This window comes from Cladophialophora psammophila (assembly GCF_000585535.1).
Source record: "Cladophialophora psammophila CBS 110553 chromosome Unknown aczJe-supercont1.8, whole genome shotgun sequence".
Taxonomy (NCBI): Eukaryota; Fungi; Ascomycota; class Eurotiomycetes; order Chaetothyriales; family Herpotrichiellaceae; genus Cladophialophora; species Cladophialophora psammophila.
In genome coordinates this window covers 188187-204345 of record NW_006912929.1, presented here as the reverse complement: position 1 = coordinate 204345, position 16159 = coordinate 188187, and the positions used below count along the sequence as shown (strand labels likewise).

At 51.7% G+C, this 16159-nt stretch overlaps 6 protein-coding genes across 6 annotated transcripts; 2 read left to right on the top strand and 4 right to left on the bottom strand.

Moving 5' to 3' along the window:
• Window positions 1-19: 19 nt before the first annotated feature.
• On the bottom strand, window positions 20-1913 carry A1O5_05706 (uncharacterized protein; the record flags this gene model as incomplete). Its single annotated transcript, XM_007746305.1, has 5 exons — window positions 20-652; window positions 763-1282; window positions 1348-1548; window positions 1607-1692; window positions 1749-1913. 5 exons carry the CDS (start codon window positions 1911-1913, stop codon window positions 20-22), a joined length of 1605 nt encoding a protein of 534 aa, XP_007744495.1.
• Window positions 1914-5314: 3401 nt separating this feature from the next.
• A1O5_05705 (uncharacterized protein) lies at window positions 5315-7791 on the top strand (the record flags this gene model as incomplete). Its single annotated transcript, XM_007746304.1, has 2 exons — window positions 5315-6772; window positions 6826-7791. 2 exons carry the CDS (start codon window positions 5315-5317, stop codon window positions 7789-7791), a joined length of 2424 nt encoding a protein of 807 aa, XP_007744494.1.
• A 1171-nt stretch (window positions 7792-8962) lies between these two features.
• On the bottom strand, window positions 8963-9930 carry A1O5_05704 (uncharacterized protein; the record flags this gene model as incomplete). Its single annotated transcript, XM_007746303.1, has 2 exons — window positions 8963-9684; window positions 9774-9930. The coding sequence occupies 2 exons, from the start codon at window positions 9928-9930 to the stop codon at window positions 8963-8965; spliced, it is 879 nt and encodes a 292-aa protein (XP_007744493.1).
• Window positions 9931-10341: 411 nt separating this feature from the next.
• A1O5_05703 (uncharacterized protein) lies at window positions 10342-11118 on the top strand (the record flags this gene model as incomplete). The annotated part of the gene is made up of 1 exon (XM_007746302.1): window positions 10342-11118. The coding sequence occupies one exon, from the start codon at window positions 10342-10344 to the stop codon at window positions 11116-11118; it is 777 nt and encodes a 258-aa protein (XP_007744492.1).
• A 220-nt stretch (window positions 11119-11338) lies between these two features.
• A1O5_05702 (uncharacterized protein) lies at window positions 11339-12181 on the bottom strand (the record flags this gene model as incomplete). Its single annotated transcript, XM_007746301.1, has 1 exon — window positions 11339-12181. The coding sequence occupies one exon, from the start codon at window positions 12179-12181 to the stop codon at window positions 11339-11341; it is 843 nt and encodes a 280-aa protein (XP_007744491.1).
• Window positions 12182-13855: 1674 nt separating this feature from the next.
• On the bottom strand, window positions 13856-15675 carry A1O5_05701 (uncharacterized protein; the record flags this gene model as incomplete). The annotated part of the gene is made up of 3 exons (XM_007746300.1): window positions 13856-14183; window positions 14283-15530; window positions 15587-15675. The coding sequence occupies 3 exons, from the start codon at window positions 15673-15675 to the stop codon at window positions 13856-13858; spliced, it is 1665 nt and encodes a 554-aa protein (XP_007744490.1).
• Window positions 15676-16159: the final 484 nt, after the last annotated feature.

The window sequence follows — 16159 nt, the reverse complement described above, 5'->3', positions numbered from 1 at the left end:
CAACCACAGCACCCATTGCTCATGCGTGCTTCTTCTTGACGGATCGCCATTCCATCCCCAGAGCGCCTACAAGGGTCATGCATGACAGAGCAACTGGGAGGTAGAATGTTTGCATCACAGCTGTGCTGACGCTCCGAATGGCCCCGGCAAGGTACGGTGCCTTGACGTATGAACTCAAGTTAACCAGGCCGTCGCGACTCAAGGACGTGTAGTCCACCTCTGGAACGAAATGTTTGATGTTATGAGCGAGCCTTTGTGTGAACAAGGTCTGCGCAGCCGCCACAAACACCGCAGGTCCGATGCCCTGGGCAAACTGGATGACGGCGATGCCAACTGGTGCGTCCTTCTCAGGCAGAATCGTCTGGACGGCCACCTGTGGGCCCTGAAACCCGATTCCGACTCCGAATCCCAGAAGCGCCTGGTAGCCGATGAGACTGGCGAGTGTCGCGTCCACGCCCAGAGTGGTCATTAGCCCTACAGCCGGAGGCGTTATAACACTGGTTGACAGCATGAAGGGAGTGTAGAACCCCAAGCGTGATGTCAGCACGCCTGAAGAGAAGACAGACAGAACCAACCCCGCAACGACCGGGAGAACCATGACCCCAGACATCGACGCCGACAAACCTCTCACCGCCTGGAAATAAATAGGCATCTGCCGGAGTCAGACTTATGGTCCATGCGTAGGTAGTCGAAGTGAGCGCTTGAAACCCCCATGGCTGGAGTCTGTGGCTTGCGTACTGGAGGGACATAGGTAAGACTCACATAGTATTCGATGACCGATAACGCAGCGTTATTGCAACAGCTGAATATGAAGCCAAATATGATGTTCCTCTGAGACACGATGCGGGGCGGCAGTGTCGCACGGTCTTGCTTCCGATATTGAAGCCAACCAAACAAGAGGAGCAGCACCGCAAAGACGCAGAAGATTGCGATAATACGCCAGTCTTGCCAACCATACTTGGTGCCACCCCATTGCAAGCCAAGCATGAGAAACGTGATGGACGGAACGAAAAAAGTCATACCAAGCAGATCTAGTTGCGCAAGCTTTTCGCCAAATTTCGAAGGCGAGCTCGGATCTTTTTTAGGGTTGAAGAAAAAGGCCACGATTATGAAGGCTGCCCCGATTAGTGGCAACTCGACATAGAAGCACCACCTCCATGATAGGCGATCAGTGAGGAAGCCGCCTAGAAGAGGGGCTGTTAAACAGGCAGTAGCCTCAGCGGCGCCACCGATACCGGCGTAGATGGATCGTTTCGACAAAGGAAAGCTTCGTATGATCATGCTGGATATCATATCAGAGAAAGATCATTTTGGTCAGCAAAAATTTTCCAATCTTGGTTGACTCACGAAAACGCGCCAGCAATGACGCCGGCGGCGGCGAAGCCTGTGACACCTCTTCCCATAATGAAGAAAGGCGATGTCGGTGCCAGGGCACATGCCAAAACACCCCCAGCGAAGAGGACCAAGGTAATCAACAAGATCCTTTTCACAGGGAACAAGCTATACAACCTCCCGAACAGAAATTGAAATGAGCTAGCGGCTAATCGACTAGATTGTGGTCAGGCAAAGGCTTGATACAGGGGATTCATTCCAAAGGGAGACCTACTAGACCGAAGTGTACCAACCGATGTCTTCGATGGTGCCGAAGTGTTTTGTCATTGTTGGTACTGCCGTCGCCAGCACTGTGTAATCCTTTTGAGCCTTGATTAGTTCGGCCTGAATGGGCAGAGGTCCATGTAGAAACCCACTAAGCCGATGATTATGAAAGCGAGAAGAAGCGCTGTGACAATGGCCACGAAGTCTTTTCCGTGAGGATACTCTTCATCAGGCGTTAAATTTTCATCGTCGAGTTGATGATCCCTTTGAGGTGACGACACCTCCTCCTCCACCTTTGGCCTCGGCTTTGCGGACATGGTAAGAATCCAACTTCAGGCTCCGTGTTGTGCTAGAGGTCTTTGGTACCTTTCGCAGGTTGGCATTCCAGGAACAAAGGGAACGATGGAAAGGAAGCTGCATTCCCAGAAGTAGGTGAGGTCGACTCCTCAGGTTAGTGAGGGGTTCCTGCATCCTTTTAGCGTGTCGTTTCCTGGAGCTGAAAGGGCCGATTGTGAACCTGAGCCTTCCCCATTGAATTATGGGCGGATATACTCCTCGCTGCGCTCGTGAGGCGTGAAGCGGCAATTATCACTATCTGCTTGATTGGTTTCGCTCTCATCAGACATCGGAGGCATGCATCTCTGTGCAAAGTACAAACGCTTGAGTATTTCAGCGTCGGACACCAAAGATGATGACCCCAGCTTCACCAAGTTGTCATACGCTGAGTCCTCGGCCAAAAACCCAACGATAACCACAAGCAACGCCTGAATCATCAAATCTAAAGCCGCAATGCATGATCGAAACGCTCGCACTCTGAGTGGCGCCCCTTTTGGCAGCCAGCGAGGACGAAAGAGATAGACGTAGAATCTCGCGTGGGCACTAAGCCCATAGAGCAGGCAAGCTGCGGTCAGCAGGGTCAAGCTCCCGTAAAAGCATCGGAACAACAAACACTGTTGCCTGCTAATCTGCATCTTAAAAGTGAAGAAAACCATCTCCACCAGTATGTAAAGCAGAGGAATCGAACAACTGCTGATAGTTGGCCACAAGTCTTGTACCTCCGTGCTGCTGCGTCGACAGCAGCGAGGTCATTGTTGCCATTGCCGTTATCAGGCGCCGGGCTGAGGTCGAATGAGTTCTTGATGATTTTCCCGTGCTCTGAACTCTTCTGGTCAAAAATGTTTTCTGGAGTAGTTTGGTTTCGTCTTTCTCATTGACAAGTTCAAGAATGTGGAGGAAATACGGCCTTTGATTTGGGAATCACTTCTGCGCGGGCCAGACTCTTACAAGCGCTCATTGCTAGTAGGTGGCTAGGCGGATCACTTGGACTAGTGTTACAGACACTGTCTGAAAGATGCCAGCGCTAATATGACTTAGCATAGTGTTCACCAGTTCCAGATGGCGATAGACAGGAAGCCGCTGTGGCACATTCCAGGTTTGTTCAAAACACCAGTTGCGGCGCCTAACTTGAGGACCTTAATTGGTCAACAGTGCTTGACCACAACACCATGATGGTCGCGATATGTCTGGTCTATCATGACCACCAAGGAGGCGGCTGTTGAATCAATCTGTGGGATCAGGAATAGGCTGGTTGATTGAAGCGTGGCAAACTGCCGCAGTGCCAAGACCGCAAGGCTAGCCTAATTTGGGCTAATCGAAGAGTAATAGGGAAGACGAATCTAGGATTAGCCCAGAACGAACCAGATGAGATGTGGTAAGGCGCAAGGCTTCGTAACGCTTCGCAAGGCTGGGCCACCTTGGAGGGTATCTAGGATAAGAGTCGGGAGCAGACCTTCATCTTGCATGACTATGCGCAGGACCAGGTCACACAGCGGATTTCTTCATCATATGCTGTATTCATCCCAGTCTGAGATTTTCACATCACATGGAGGGCACGCTCTTTCCCGCTCCCGTCCCAACCTTGTTTCTCCATGAAGGTATTTGGTCAACTGGACTTGCCCTACTGGGGAGTCCATATATCTTTCAGCAGCGTAAGCAAGTAGATGTTTGAGACCCTGCTTCTACTCGAGCAATTCAATCAGAATAGGCAGAATATTATTATGAACTTCAATCATTAATCGCTCGCGTTCTGGAAAGTCGACAGATAAAGTTCCTGACCATCACTGGAATGACGTGCTGCCGGGAGACGACTCTTCGGCCTCTCTTTCTTTTTCTTCGTCCTCTCATTTTCATGAGGGTTAGCTATTTTCCTCACGTTTTGACGTTGCCCTCAGCTTCCATTTTCCTCAGAAGACCCTCAAGGTAGGCAATGGCGGATCAGGGTCCATTGGCCCGATCGAAGATGCCCTCGACTAACTTGGCATATTCTTCATCCTCCGAATATTTCCAACCCTTCTCCCTTGCTTGGTCTTCCAGACTGTTAATTGTATCATTGAGCGCTGATGCTTCTGGCCACGCTTCTGTAGCTGCTAAATTTTAGTAAAACTTGCAGACACGGACTCTGCAGCGTAGTCGACGCTCACATTTGATTTTGCCGCACACCTTCTCTGCCTTTAGTCGATACACTGAGCATGCCGCCGAGATCTCACGCCCGTGATCAGTCTTTTGCTCGGTAAGCTTGCGGACATCGGACGTCGCTTTATGGATCAAGGCATTTTTTGAAGGGGTCCGTCACATTCTTTATTATATTATTCTCGATCCGCAGAAGAGAGGTTCTCAATCGGACTAGGATATAGTCCTTAGACAAAGCTTTTCATCGCATCCTCAGACAGGTACCTAGGCACTCTTTGTAATCTTGATCCGCTAGTAGCGGGGTTTTCAATACCCTCAATAGGCCGCTTCCTCTAGTGTAGTAAAGCATCCATGGAGACGGTATGATCAAGTCCAGCCCAAACTTCTCCATCGTCGAAAACATTAAATCATCAAACTTCCGAGCGTCGCCTTGAAGGACGACTTCATGGAACCCGCAAAGGAAATTGACCGTTGATGTCGGGCAGCCTCAAATCCTATGAAACGTGCTTTTTTGATGGTAGAAATCATCTCTTTGTGGCAGTCGGTCAATGTCAATTGGAAGGGGACAGAGATATCATCCCGATGATACTCTGGGAGATCATTTTTTGCTTCAAACCAACAGGGAAGAAGATGGAGATGCAATTTCTGCATTCTGCATGGAGTAGCGACTTTCGAAGCCTGAAGGCTGAAGCTCATTATTCGAACAACATTATCCAATCTGAACCAATTGGAGATAGAGATAGCAGATTGCCAAATCTGATTTGAACGCCGTGTTTGGCAGTCTTTTAAATGGCTCGCGGAAAACATCCTGGGGTGATTTTATTCTTGATTTCGAAATAGATGTTGAAGCTAGACCCAAGGCTGCGAGCAGCAAGGAGCGGCCATGTGTACGGCGGAGTACTGACAAGGCTGTGTAGATGCTGCTCCGTAATGTACTTGTTATGCACGAGGCACAACTTATGATTTGGCGGCGCCGCCAACTCGCAGCCGAGTCTAACCACTTGGTTCCTCGACCAAACTCCGGCTCACTTCCTCCGCGTTTCTCGTCCTTTCAACCCAAAGGTTCGAGGAACGTGGCTTGACTGTCACTCCATGACGACTTTTTTGAGTGATTCCGGTACGAACACGAACATGTTTGGTTTCTAGAATCGCAGCCGTCAGCATGTGAACACCATCTGTCCATCACCCTCCTCCACGCTTTCTTCCTCTCCTCTCCCTCTCCCTCCGTACTGGGCGGTGACAGCAAGCAATGCCTCGACAGCGACCGACCTCTGGCTACGCTCGCCTGGCGCAGGCCGACGAGGACGAAGGTCCGCTTGGAGAAGAAGATTCTGGAGATGAAACAAACACATCCACGCCCCTGACAACCCGATATGCCTCGATTCAACCGGCTCCGCGCGAGTCGATGCGCTCCAGCGCCCGCTACCATGATACACCGAGACGACCCATGAGACGGATACGAAGTAATTCCTCGGGAGTGGACATCAAAGCAATCAACGCACGGTTGGAGAGATGGGCTGAAGAGATCGCGTCCAAATTCAAAATCAGCTCCGTCAAGGGCAAGACTCAAGAGGAAGAACAGCTTGAGATACACCATTCTGTCTTTCAGGCTCCTCCGGGTGTACACCCTTACACCGCCTCCGAGTTGGCTGCGTATACTGCTGCTACCGAGACACAAAGAATGACTAAACAACAGTTTGATGACATTGTGGAAAGCGTCAGAGTTGCCATCGAACTTGGAACGCATCCCAAAATGATCTCGCAAGGGAGCTCCGGCAGCTACTTCGCACGTAACGGTGAAGGCAAAGTTGTTGGCGTGTTCAAACCAAAAGATGAGGAGCCATATGCCTCAAGGAACCCCAAATGGACAAAATGGCTGCACAGAAATCTACTCCCGTTCGCTTTTGGTCGGGCGTGCCTGATTCCCAATCTGTCATACGTATCCGAAGCCGCTGCATATGTTTTGGATTACCAGTTAAGGACATACATTGTCCCATACACTGATGTCGTCTGGCTATCCTCCAAGGTCTTCTACTATGACTTTTGGGAAAGGAGAAGCACCTGGGGTGGAAAGAAAAGCCTGCCAGCGAAACCGGGCAGCTTTCAAGTCTTCCTGAAAGGATATAAAGATGCAAACCTTTTCCTGCGCGAGAACCCCTGGCCGGACCAAGCAACCGAGTTCCGTGCAGACATGGAGCATTCAAGAAAGAGGAGGCGGTGGAGCAATTGTATTCCAGGTGGTCGAGGCTCAGACGACGACGACGACGAAGAAGAGGCCCCTCGAGTAGTTTCGCCTCCGCCCTCGGAAGATGCACCCAAATTCCGCTGGACACCTAACATAAGACAGGCTTTCCGGGAGGAACTGGAGAAATTGGTCATTCTTGATTACATCATGCGAAATACCGATAGGGGCCTCGACAACTGGATGATAAAAATCGACTGGAAGACAGAAGAAGTCTCGCTTGTGGCGGAACCTCCCAAACCGAATGGTACAACTGAAAATGGGGATGCTCACCTACGGCCTGCATTAGTGAGCCCAAACATCAGTCCTCAACGACCCGAGTCGAATACCTCGAGACCGTATAAGCGGTATGAGGCGATGGAGAGTCGAACAGGGACGCCCTCAAACGCCCAAGAACCCCAATGTTCGATCACGATCGGGGCCATTGACAATAGTCTGTCATGGCCCTGGAAACACCCAGATGCCGTATGTGTATAAATTTACCCGCAACTGGCGCACTATGCTAATCCATCTACCAGTGGCGGAGTTTCCCATTTGGGTGGCTGTTCCTGCCCGTCTCTTTAATCGGACAACCATTCTCGACGAAGACGCGGGATCATTTCCTCCCCTTACTAACTTCAACCGCATGGTGGAGCGAAACTCAACTGGCTCTACGGAGAGTTTTTGCGCTGGACGCAGATTTCAAGGAAAGCATGTTTGCGCGGCAAATTGCCGTGATGAAGGGGCAAGCTTGGAATGTTGTTGAGACTCTGAAACAGGAAGACCACGGCCCTTTGGAGCTAACAAGGCGGACCAGAGTATGCGTGTGGGACGACCTCGTAGATGTTCCCGTGGCAATCCCCATGCGTGTCCCTTCTACCGAGATGAATCGCCGCGCAGCACGTCATTATCAGCAACAAGAAGAGATGGACATAGGAGCATCCTACGCATCCGCTCCGCCTGGAAGGCACCCGGCACCACAATTTGACCTTCTTGGCTCTCCGACGAGCGAGTTACCCAACCCGAACCGCTTCGATCTCACTCGCGAAGACAGCGCTGCAGATCTGGGGTATCTGCCGGGCTCGGGCCAAGACAGTGGGCTCGGCAGCACTGCTCCTGGCCTCGATTCTATGGACTTTGCTCGAGAAGCCCGCAGCAGTCTCGGCTATCACCCCAATACGCACACGCTCCCGGCTCGCCCTTCGATGAAGGGCAAGACACGCTTCAGCTTCGAATTTTCCCGTCGTGGCGGCGACCATTCTACCAACAGCAATAATGTGACCTCAAAAGAACGCACCGCCACGAGAAGACAACGGTCCATGTCCACAAGAAGTGGGCACAAACAGAGATCCGTTCCAGCCATCGTTTACGAGGGAGATGATTTCGATGAGGGGGATCTGGGATATGCCGCCGCGAGTGATATGGACTCAACACATAGGAGGAAGGTAATTGTGGAGCGGCTAGAAACTGTGAAGAGCAAGAAACCCTTTTTCACCTGGTGTTAGAACGGGAAGAACACGCGGCAGCCGCCCGGAATAAAGGAAGGATAGTATATCAGAGGGAACTATATGCGCATCTAAAGACCTGGTCTGTGTCTGTCTCCTGTCTGCCTGCCTGCCTGTTTGGGCAGGGTATTGCGCCATCTGTCTAGCATTGTTTGGGGGTGGTTGGTTGGACTATATCTTTGTGCATGAGGCAGGATAGAAGAAAAGAAATATCAAAATGTGTTTGATGGTGCACGATGCATGGTTGCAGCAATGGCACTATCAGTGACAAGCTGTGTTTCAATATACCATACCAATATACCAATATTACCTACCTGCCCTGGTAGTACTTTATTAAGCATCGTGTATAATCTTGAAAAACAGAATGAGCCGCATCGTCATCGTCATCGCCATCGCCATCGCCACCGTCATCGCAATACAGAGGACAGAGGACAGAATGACCCATGATGATCTTATTGACTACCATTGTCATTATCATCATTGACGGCGAGGATGACGACGATAACCACCATATCACACCTGACCCTGCTCGACTATTGTTATCCTATTATATCCTGTCCTGGCTGGTTCTTCTTGTCCGGTTGGTGATATTGACAACCACAATCAGAACTCCACAGAGAACGGACACTCGACACTCGACACTGAAACCAGAAACCAGAAACATATGGATACCGAGACCGGAAACCGGACACTGGGAATAAATAGAAAGTGGGAGATGGAACGGGAGAAGGAGAAATGTATAATCTGGCAGCCGGTGGATCGAACAACCACTGCGTTCCTGTTCAGGCCACAATGCGCGTGCCGTTGTATGATGGGTAGTGTAGATACACTCGGTCTGTCCACATTGGGTTGGTGGTTCGATCCATCGCAATCAAAGCCAACCTGGTCCAATTCATAGCATATTCGCGTCCCAAGCAAAGGGATCATATTCAATTAGATCTCCTGTCTGAGAAACGCCATCGACGCCGCCCCTGTCCTTATCACGTGTCCCCACATTCGCTCTCGTCCTAGTCCTCGTCTCTTCATTCTGCCAAGTCGGTCTCGCTCGCACAGCAGAGATAGAAGGCACAGGTGGCGTCACCGTTGATTTCTCCGTGACGAGACCCGCCTTCATCATGCAGAAGTCTTGATCTCCCGTCCCGGAAAGCCCCTTCCCTCTCCAGCTCCAACTTTACGAGAAGTCTTCCTCTTCCTTCTCAATCGCATTCTTAACCCTCAGAAGCAGGGTCGTCTTCCACTTGTCCAGCTTGCTCAATGAATCGAACTGGAACAACTTGTCCGAGAAAGCTTCCTGGTCCCCTTCTTCCACGCACCCGACGAGGTCCGTTAGTAACATATTCTCCCTCGTGCTTGCAAAACTGCCGTCCAACTCGCGATAGTGCTCCAATGCTCTCTTGGTAGCCACTTGATCGCCTGCGGCGAGATAGCATATGCCGGCTTTCAGAAAGTAGTCCTTCACGCTCCAGCGCATGAGATTATTGTTTAAGCTCGACTTCGCCACGGCTTCGAGTTTGTTGATCGCATTCTGATAATCCCCTTCCAGGGCCGCCAGGTCCGCAACTTTCAAGTACAGTTTATTGGCCAACGCCTCCGCGTTGTCGCTTTCGTACCACTGTGCAGCGGTGTCATACGCCTCCAAGGCTTTTTTCTGATCGCCGATCTCCATCTCATACACTTCAGCGAGGTTTTGTTGATGCGTGGCCGCACGGCGGAAGTTGCCCTTCGCGGTATAGTGTTGTATGGCGGTGGTGAGGACGCGGGCGGCGTCTTGGGGAGAGTCTTTACGGTAGACTTTGAAGGCTTCGGTGAGGGTGTTGGCCATGTCATCCGGTTCATTCAGTTTGGATTGTTGGATTGAGGCGGCCTTCTCAAAGGCCTGGCCAGCTTCCAGATCTGTGGGGAAAATACATGTATCAGTAATGGTCTTGGATATTTCCGTGGATCGACAGGAGGAACGACTGTTTGTGCTGCCTGGCGCTTACTCTGCTTCTGTACCCTAAAGGCATTTGCGGCTTGTGTATAGAGGTCCGCAGCGTTCTCCCATTTTTCCGCTCGTCCACCAAATAGACTGAATCCACCCGAGGCGCCTTGGATGGCTTTGTCGGCTTTCTGGAGTAATGCTCGGGGATCTTGAGCCATGGGTGAAGTAGAATTGAAGGGTGGTGAGGGAGCAGAGATGGTATGTGCGAGGTGCAGTGTCAACTGTGTCTCCTGCGGTCCTGCAGTCGTCCTTGAGCGATATACAGATGAGAAGGGTCACGAGATTGAGATCAATCCGGGGCTGGAGATAGGTGGCTTCTGGAACAATACCGGGTCAATACTGGGTACCTACTTGTAGTTGATGAACAGAGTTGCATGCCACTGTCCAAGTAGGGCGACGCCCCGCCAAAACGGGCGAGGACCGAGCGCAGACGTCACCACGCTGCTTTAAGGGTCACTGAATCTTCGCAGGTGCACCGTCAATGTTTACATCCTCTCATCAATAGCCAGATCCAATGTAACCCGCCGTGCTAACGAGGGATTGGGGACGGTCTTCATTTGAACTTTGAAATGCCTCGGCTTCCTCGACCAACCTTCAACATCCGCACTGCTCTTTCCGGACCCGTCACCAGCCCTGCTCGAGAAAAGGAACTGAGGCTAGTCAAGAAAATTGATATTTCCCCAGAGATTCAATCCCTCCTCGAGACGCCGACATGGTCGGTATCTTCGCTGTTGCCTCCATCATCACGGCGATCTAGAGGTAGAGACTCGACGACGAGGACAGGCAAGACTTCATCCGAAGCACAAGCAGCCTCGAGAGACGAGGATACGCTGGGCCCGAAAGAGATAACGCGTGAGAAACTTCACCACCTCCTCCGCCTCTCCGCCCTCCCCCTCCCCAGTTCTCCCGCCGAAGAATCCCAAATGCTCCAAGATCTGCGCGACCAAGTACACTTTGTCAAGGAAATTCAAAAAGTTGATACAACAGGTATCGAACCTCTTGTGGCAATCCGCGATGAGACCTCAGAACATAGACGAGAACGCACCATCAACCGGTCGACATTGGCCGAATTTCTCGCACTTGAGGAGAAGAAGGGCAAGAATGGAACGATAAGAAGAAGAAGAGATACGTATCAGGTCACAAGCTTTACGCCAGACAGCCAGCCATGGAAGGAGGATCCGTTAGCTTGGAGCAAGGTTGAGGACCCCTGGGAACTTGGTGAAGGTGAAGAGAGTCGAAAGATAGGGAGGTTCTTTTTTGTCAAAAGACAGGCCCCTGAGCTAGAGCGCGAAGGGACGGGAAAAGAGGAGGGAGGACAGAATGTGAAGGGAAAGGAAGTGGATTGATCAGAAGGCACGAGGGCCACGGGCTCCTCGCCCAAAAGTCAAGGAACTTTTTGAAGGTCACACAAGCTTCGTGAGGGACTAGCGTCCTGCAATACTAAGCGGCAAGCGACACTTGGGAAAGCCAACACCAAACATCTGGACCCATTCACCCTCGAAATTCAGGCATTGGAGACAGCAGCGGCGGAACAATACACTCGGTCACCAACACACCACGACGCTCTCAATCCCAGGCATAGGGGTCCCACTCGCCCAGATTCGCCTTCTGCCCTTCATCCAGCCCGTCAATGACTTCAATGTCCTCGTGGGAAATCTCCCAGCCGAGGATCTGCTTGTTCTCGATGATTCGCGTTTCTCGATCGCTCTTGGGAATCACCACCAAGCCTTTCTGCAGACCCCATCGCAGGACAATCTGCGCGGGGGTTTTGCCATACTTCTGAGCAAGCGAGACGATCGTCTCGTCGTTCAATCGTCGCCCCTGCGTGAGCGGGGAGTATGCCACGACCACGATGGCCCTGCCTTTGCAATACGACACGAGCTGCCTCTGCTGGTTCCACGGGTGGAGTTCAATCTGGTTGCACACGGGCTCGATGTAGACGCCCTCTTCGGTCATGAGTTGTTCGATGTGCTTTGGGGCCCAGTTTGACACTCCGATACTCTTGACCAGGCCCCTCTCAACGGCGTCTTGAAGCCCCAGCCATGCCTCCTTCCTCGCCACCGGCCCAGGGCGAGGTGTGTGCAGCAGGTACAAGTCAATGGACTCCAGTCCGAGCTTCTTCAGGGAGCCTTGGACTCCAGCAAGAGCCCCTTGGCGGGAGTACATGTCTTCCCACAGTTTCGAACACACAAATAGTTTCGAAGGGTCAATTTGGCTTTGCGCAATGGCCGCACCCGTCTCTGCCTCGTTGTTATAAATTTGGGCCGTGTCGAGGTGTCGGTAAGAATTTTTAAGGGCAAAGAGTGCGGACCGAGTACACGTCTCGCTTTGGCAGGTGCCGAATCCCAGAACGGGAATCGCGTGGCCAGATTTCAACGGCAGAGTAGAGGTTATCTGTAATTCGGGCATTTTGAGAATTGTGCAACTCAAGAGAGGACACCTCAATTGTAAGACTCCAGATGAACGACGACTAATCCTTTTACTCTGTTACGACGTTCGAACTTGTGTGCGGTGATATGTGTGTTCGGCCAAACCTTTTGCGGAGTGTTTTTCCTTACGCAACGCAGTGCCTGGTAACGGCGTCGTGAGGATTGGGATGCAAGAGAAAGAGTCATGGGGCTCGAGTAGCTCAAGTAGCTCTACCTCGTACGCCTTTACGAGGAATATGAAGTCACCATGTTTTGCCGTAGTTTACCCGGGTCAGCAGGACAAAAGCAAGAGTACCCAGTAACATACTCTTGCATACTGCACTGAGTACTCGCCTTGTACTGGGCAGCGAGCGAGTGATGTAATAGGCGCATGGGTGCCAAGACGTCCAGCCTTGGCACTAGTCTCATCCTCATTATCCCCTATTGCCCCCTACTAGCCTACTACTCGAGTACTTGTACTTGTACTCCTACAATATCAACCTGTTTGTGGTGTGACCTGCAGTCAATGCATTCTTTTCTCCCCAGCATAAGGAGGGAATGGTTTTGCGAGACTACCTCCTCGACAGGTCAGGCAGGGTACATCCCGCCCGGAGACATCGCCGCCAAAGCTTTGGCTAAGAGCTCTGAGGCAGATCGCGAAGGTCTTATCGAAGGGGTTACCGCGCGGCTTCGTCAGATGCTGCAGGAAATGAGGAAGCTCTGCCCTCCTGTACCAGGGGTTGAGAGTTGCTATGGAGCTCTCTACGTGACTCCCGTATTTGCATAACCAGACCCGGGTTTGGACCGTTCGAGACTGTTCACGAATTCCAGCTGTGGTTGCGCGACGGCATGCAGCAGACACAACAACGCCCAGATCACCTCGATGTTCAGGATTGGAAGGATATTCAAGACATGATGGCTAGGCAGGACAGGCCGTGGCCGCTTCCCGCATTCGCGCATGGAGATCCGAACCCTTTGGACATACTAGTCCGCGGAGCTCAGATGGCTGACATCGTTGACTAGGAGTTCTCAGGGTGGTACTCACACTACTTGAACTATACCGCTGCTTGGTATGGAAATGAAACTCGACAGTCCTGGCAAAAATTGGTTCCAAGGTCCTCGAGCATGATCCTGAGCATCTCAGAATGGAGATCACACGTCAGAGTTGATGGGAGACCCTTGAACACGGTCTCTGATGAGTGACGTTTCTTGGCCGAGCTCTTGGGGGGAAGCAGGTGTTCATGGAAGCCGACGGTAGATGGCACGGTCATTCGTCGAGCTCAAGGTACCGTTTATTTTCCTTCAGGCATGTTCCAGCAATTAAGTCCCCATCAAGACGAAATGACTCTTAGAAACAGGCTATACACCTGTTCCCAATAGAGCTATCAAATCGAATTGAATAGCGACAAAGTCTGATCCAAAATACACATGGCATCCACTATAGGCAATGGGGGCTCGATAACAACGAGGTGGTCGCCATATCGAATGCAGCTAGCGAGGTAGGTAGAGGATAGAGCACCACTATCTTAAAACGCAAAAGGAATACTCATTGTCACAGAGAGAGAGAGAGAGAGAGAGAGGAAGGCGAAAGGCATGACAATGCTCTTCTGGGTATGAAGCCTTCCTCACCTGACAACGAATACCCCTTGCTCTGTAGACCCAAAAAGATGCCTTGTCAGGGTATACGAAGCCGACATGTCTCCCTCCAGACTGACCAATGTTCATTGACGTCAGGCTGTGGTTGCCCATCAAGCAGCATCGCATGCATGTCACGACATCGAGACATTTCGATGGTAGCCCACGTTGCGCCTGAAGCGTCCTCGAGAACGTCGAACAGGGAATGTCCAGCTACTCGTGCCTGCTCGGGAATATCCTGAGGATGAAACACGGTCCTCGGCGTCGATTTTCTGCACAAGGCGGCATCTGCTGCTGCTTGAGATGCCGCTGTCTCTTCCGCTCGAACCACACATTCAGCAGCGGCTGCCTCGACACACCCGCACCATCTGTGGAACACGATCAGTCGGGACCAAAGTTGGGCAAAAGTAAAATCAATAACTGGTCCAAATGCCATAACGTCTTTTCGGGATACAGGGTCAACTTACGGTCCTTCTCTCCCACATTCCTCAAGCAGCGATATGGCTTTTAACCGCCATGTGGAGTCACGATACTTGATAGCTGTGAAAAAGAGCGGCTGGATGATTCCCATTTCAGCGTTGAAGGTGGGCATTTCGGCCTCGGCGGGTTTTGCTCTCATGGCTCGTTCCACACACTCGACAAGTTGCTGGAACTGTAGTGCGTACTTGTCGTACGCCGTCTCGAATGGCTCAAGGATGTTCGAGACATAAATGAGGGCACTCAGACAATGGGCCTGGAGCACTAGTCCGTGCAGGCCGTTGACCGCCGAGATGCCATGGCCCATCTTTGAATATTGTCGATAACATGAGAGCCACTTGTTCAGCTCGGCGATATGACGGCTCTGATCCAACACCAACACCTCTCTAGAGGCTGCACGAGGAAGATATTTGTACTCGGCAGCCCTTGTGGCGAAACTGTAACACGAGTGCAACGTCCGGAAGAGCGTGCGGTCTGCCTTCCGTGGAGTGAACATGGTAACGTCTCCATCCATACCAGGGGCAGCTACCGGGCATTGAAGCTCTGGCGCGTTTCCCAGTGCGTAGGTAATGACTTGCAGGTCCAACTTCCCAAAAAGACATGAGAGATCATCGTCAAGAAGGGCTTTGCCGGTCAGGGATTTTGTGGAAAGCCATTCGCGGGAGTTCATGATTGAAAATGCCCCTCGGAGATGAAGCAGAGCGTCGGTTTGTCGGTACTGGATTGTTTCAGCAGAGGCCAAGAGGGTGCACGCCACAAGGACGGGCAGAGGACCATGAGGGAGCTCCAAGACATCTTGTCGAATTTTCGCCATCGCCGCCGTGATTTGTTTCAATGCCTTGAATTTGGCAGCGCCACAGTTTCTTTGCAGCATCTGTTGCTCATAGGACGCTCCAAATGCGGCGGCGGCCTCCATCACACTTGGAATGGACAATGCGAGCTGGGGCACCAGATGGCCCCAAAATGCAGTCTCTGCCTCTGTCCTCGCACCGGGACGCCCTTGTGAGAGCACGGCACAAGCCAGAAGACGGAGACGATCAAGTTCAGGGTTCGGTCCTAGCCCAGTGGGCTTGAAAACACCGACGCGGTCGACGTGGCCTGGTTCGACAGGCACAACACCCGTTTGGGGCGGGCCTGGGTCACGAGGCGCCCCATCAGGATACCCTTCACAACTGCGTTTACCTCGCTGGCAGCGCAAGCAACGGGGCTTGGACTCGTCGCATTTTACTCGACGGGCTCTATCAAGGCGGTTAGACCGTGTCGAGAACGCAATTGATGTCCTCGAAGTTCTCACCGACACGTAAAGCAGCCGTACTTGGATTGCCGCACGTTGGTACGCGTCCTTTGCTTCCGGGGCGCAGGGGGCCCTGAATCAGACGGCATTTGCCAAAGTCAAAGACCGAGAATGATGAATGCGATAGTAGAAGAGGATCCATACCATTCAGGTCCTTGAATTGGCGAGGTTATGTATGGATGTGGTCACATTTAAGAATGGATTCTCATGTCCAAACAAGGGGAGTGTGGATCCGCCACAGATGCCGGAAAGAGGAAGGTCGAAACTCAAACACCGAGCCTCGCCAGGCACCACCATTTCTTGTACCATTCCCTCTCCAAGAGCCTCTGAAGTCACGATGTCAGTGCACAGCACGAGAAACGGTCCTGCCCTTACCAGGCGGAGCAATCACCATGGTGGATTGGCTGTCAAACAGGGCTAAACACATCCCTACGAAGACCAGATTCCTCATTTTCCTCAGAAGAGGGTACCGGTAAGAACGGAGATGTATAAATTGCCTCCAGCAACGGTAGGGAATTTCAGAAGTCCTATTCTTTGGCAAGACTTTACTTTTATTACATTTCCTCCTTCTGA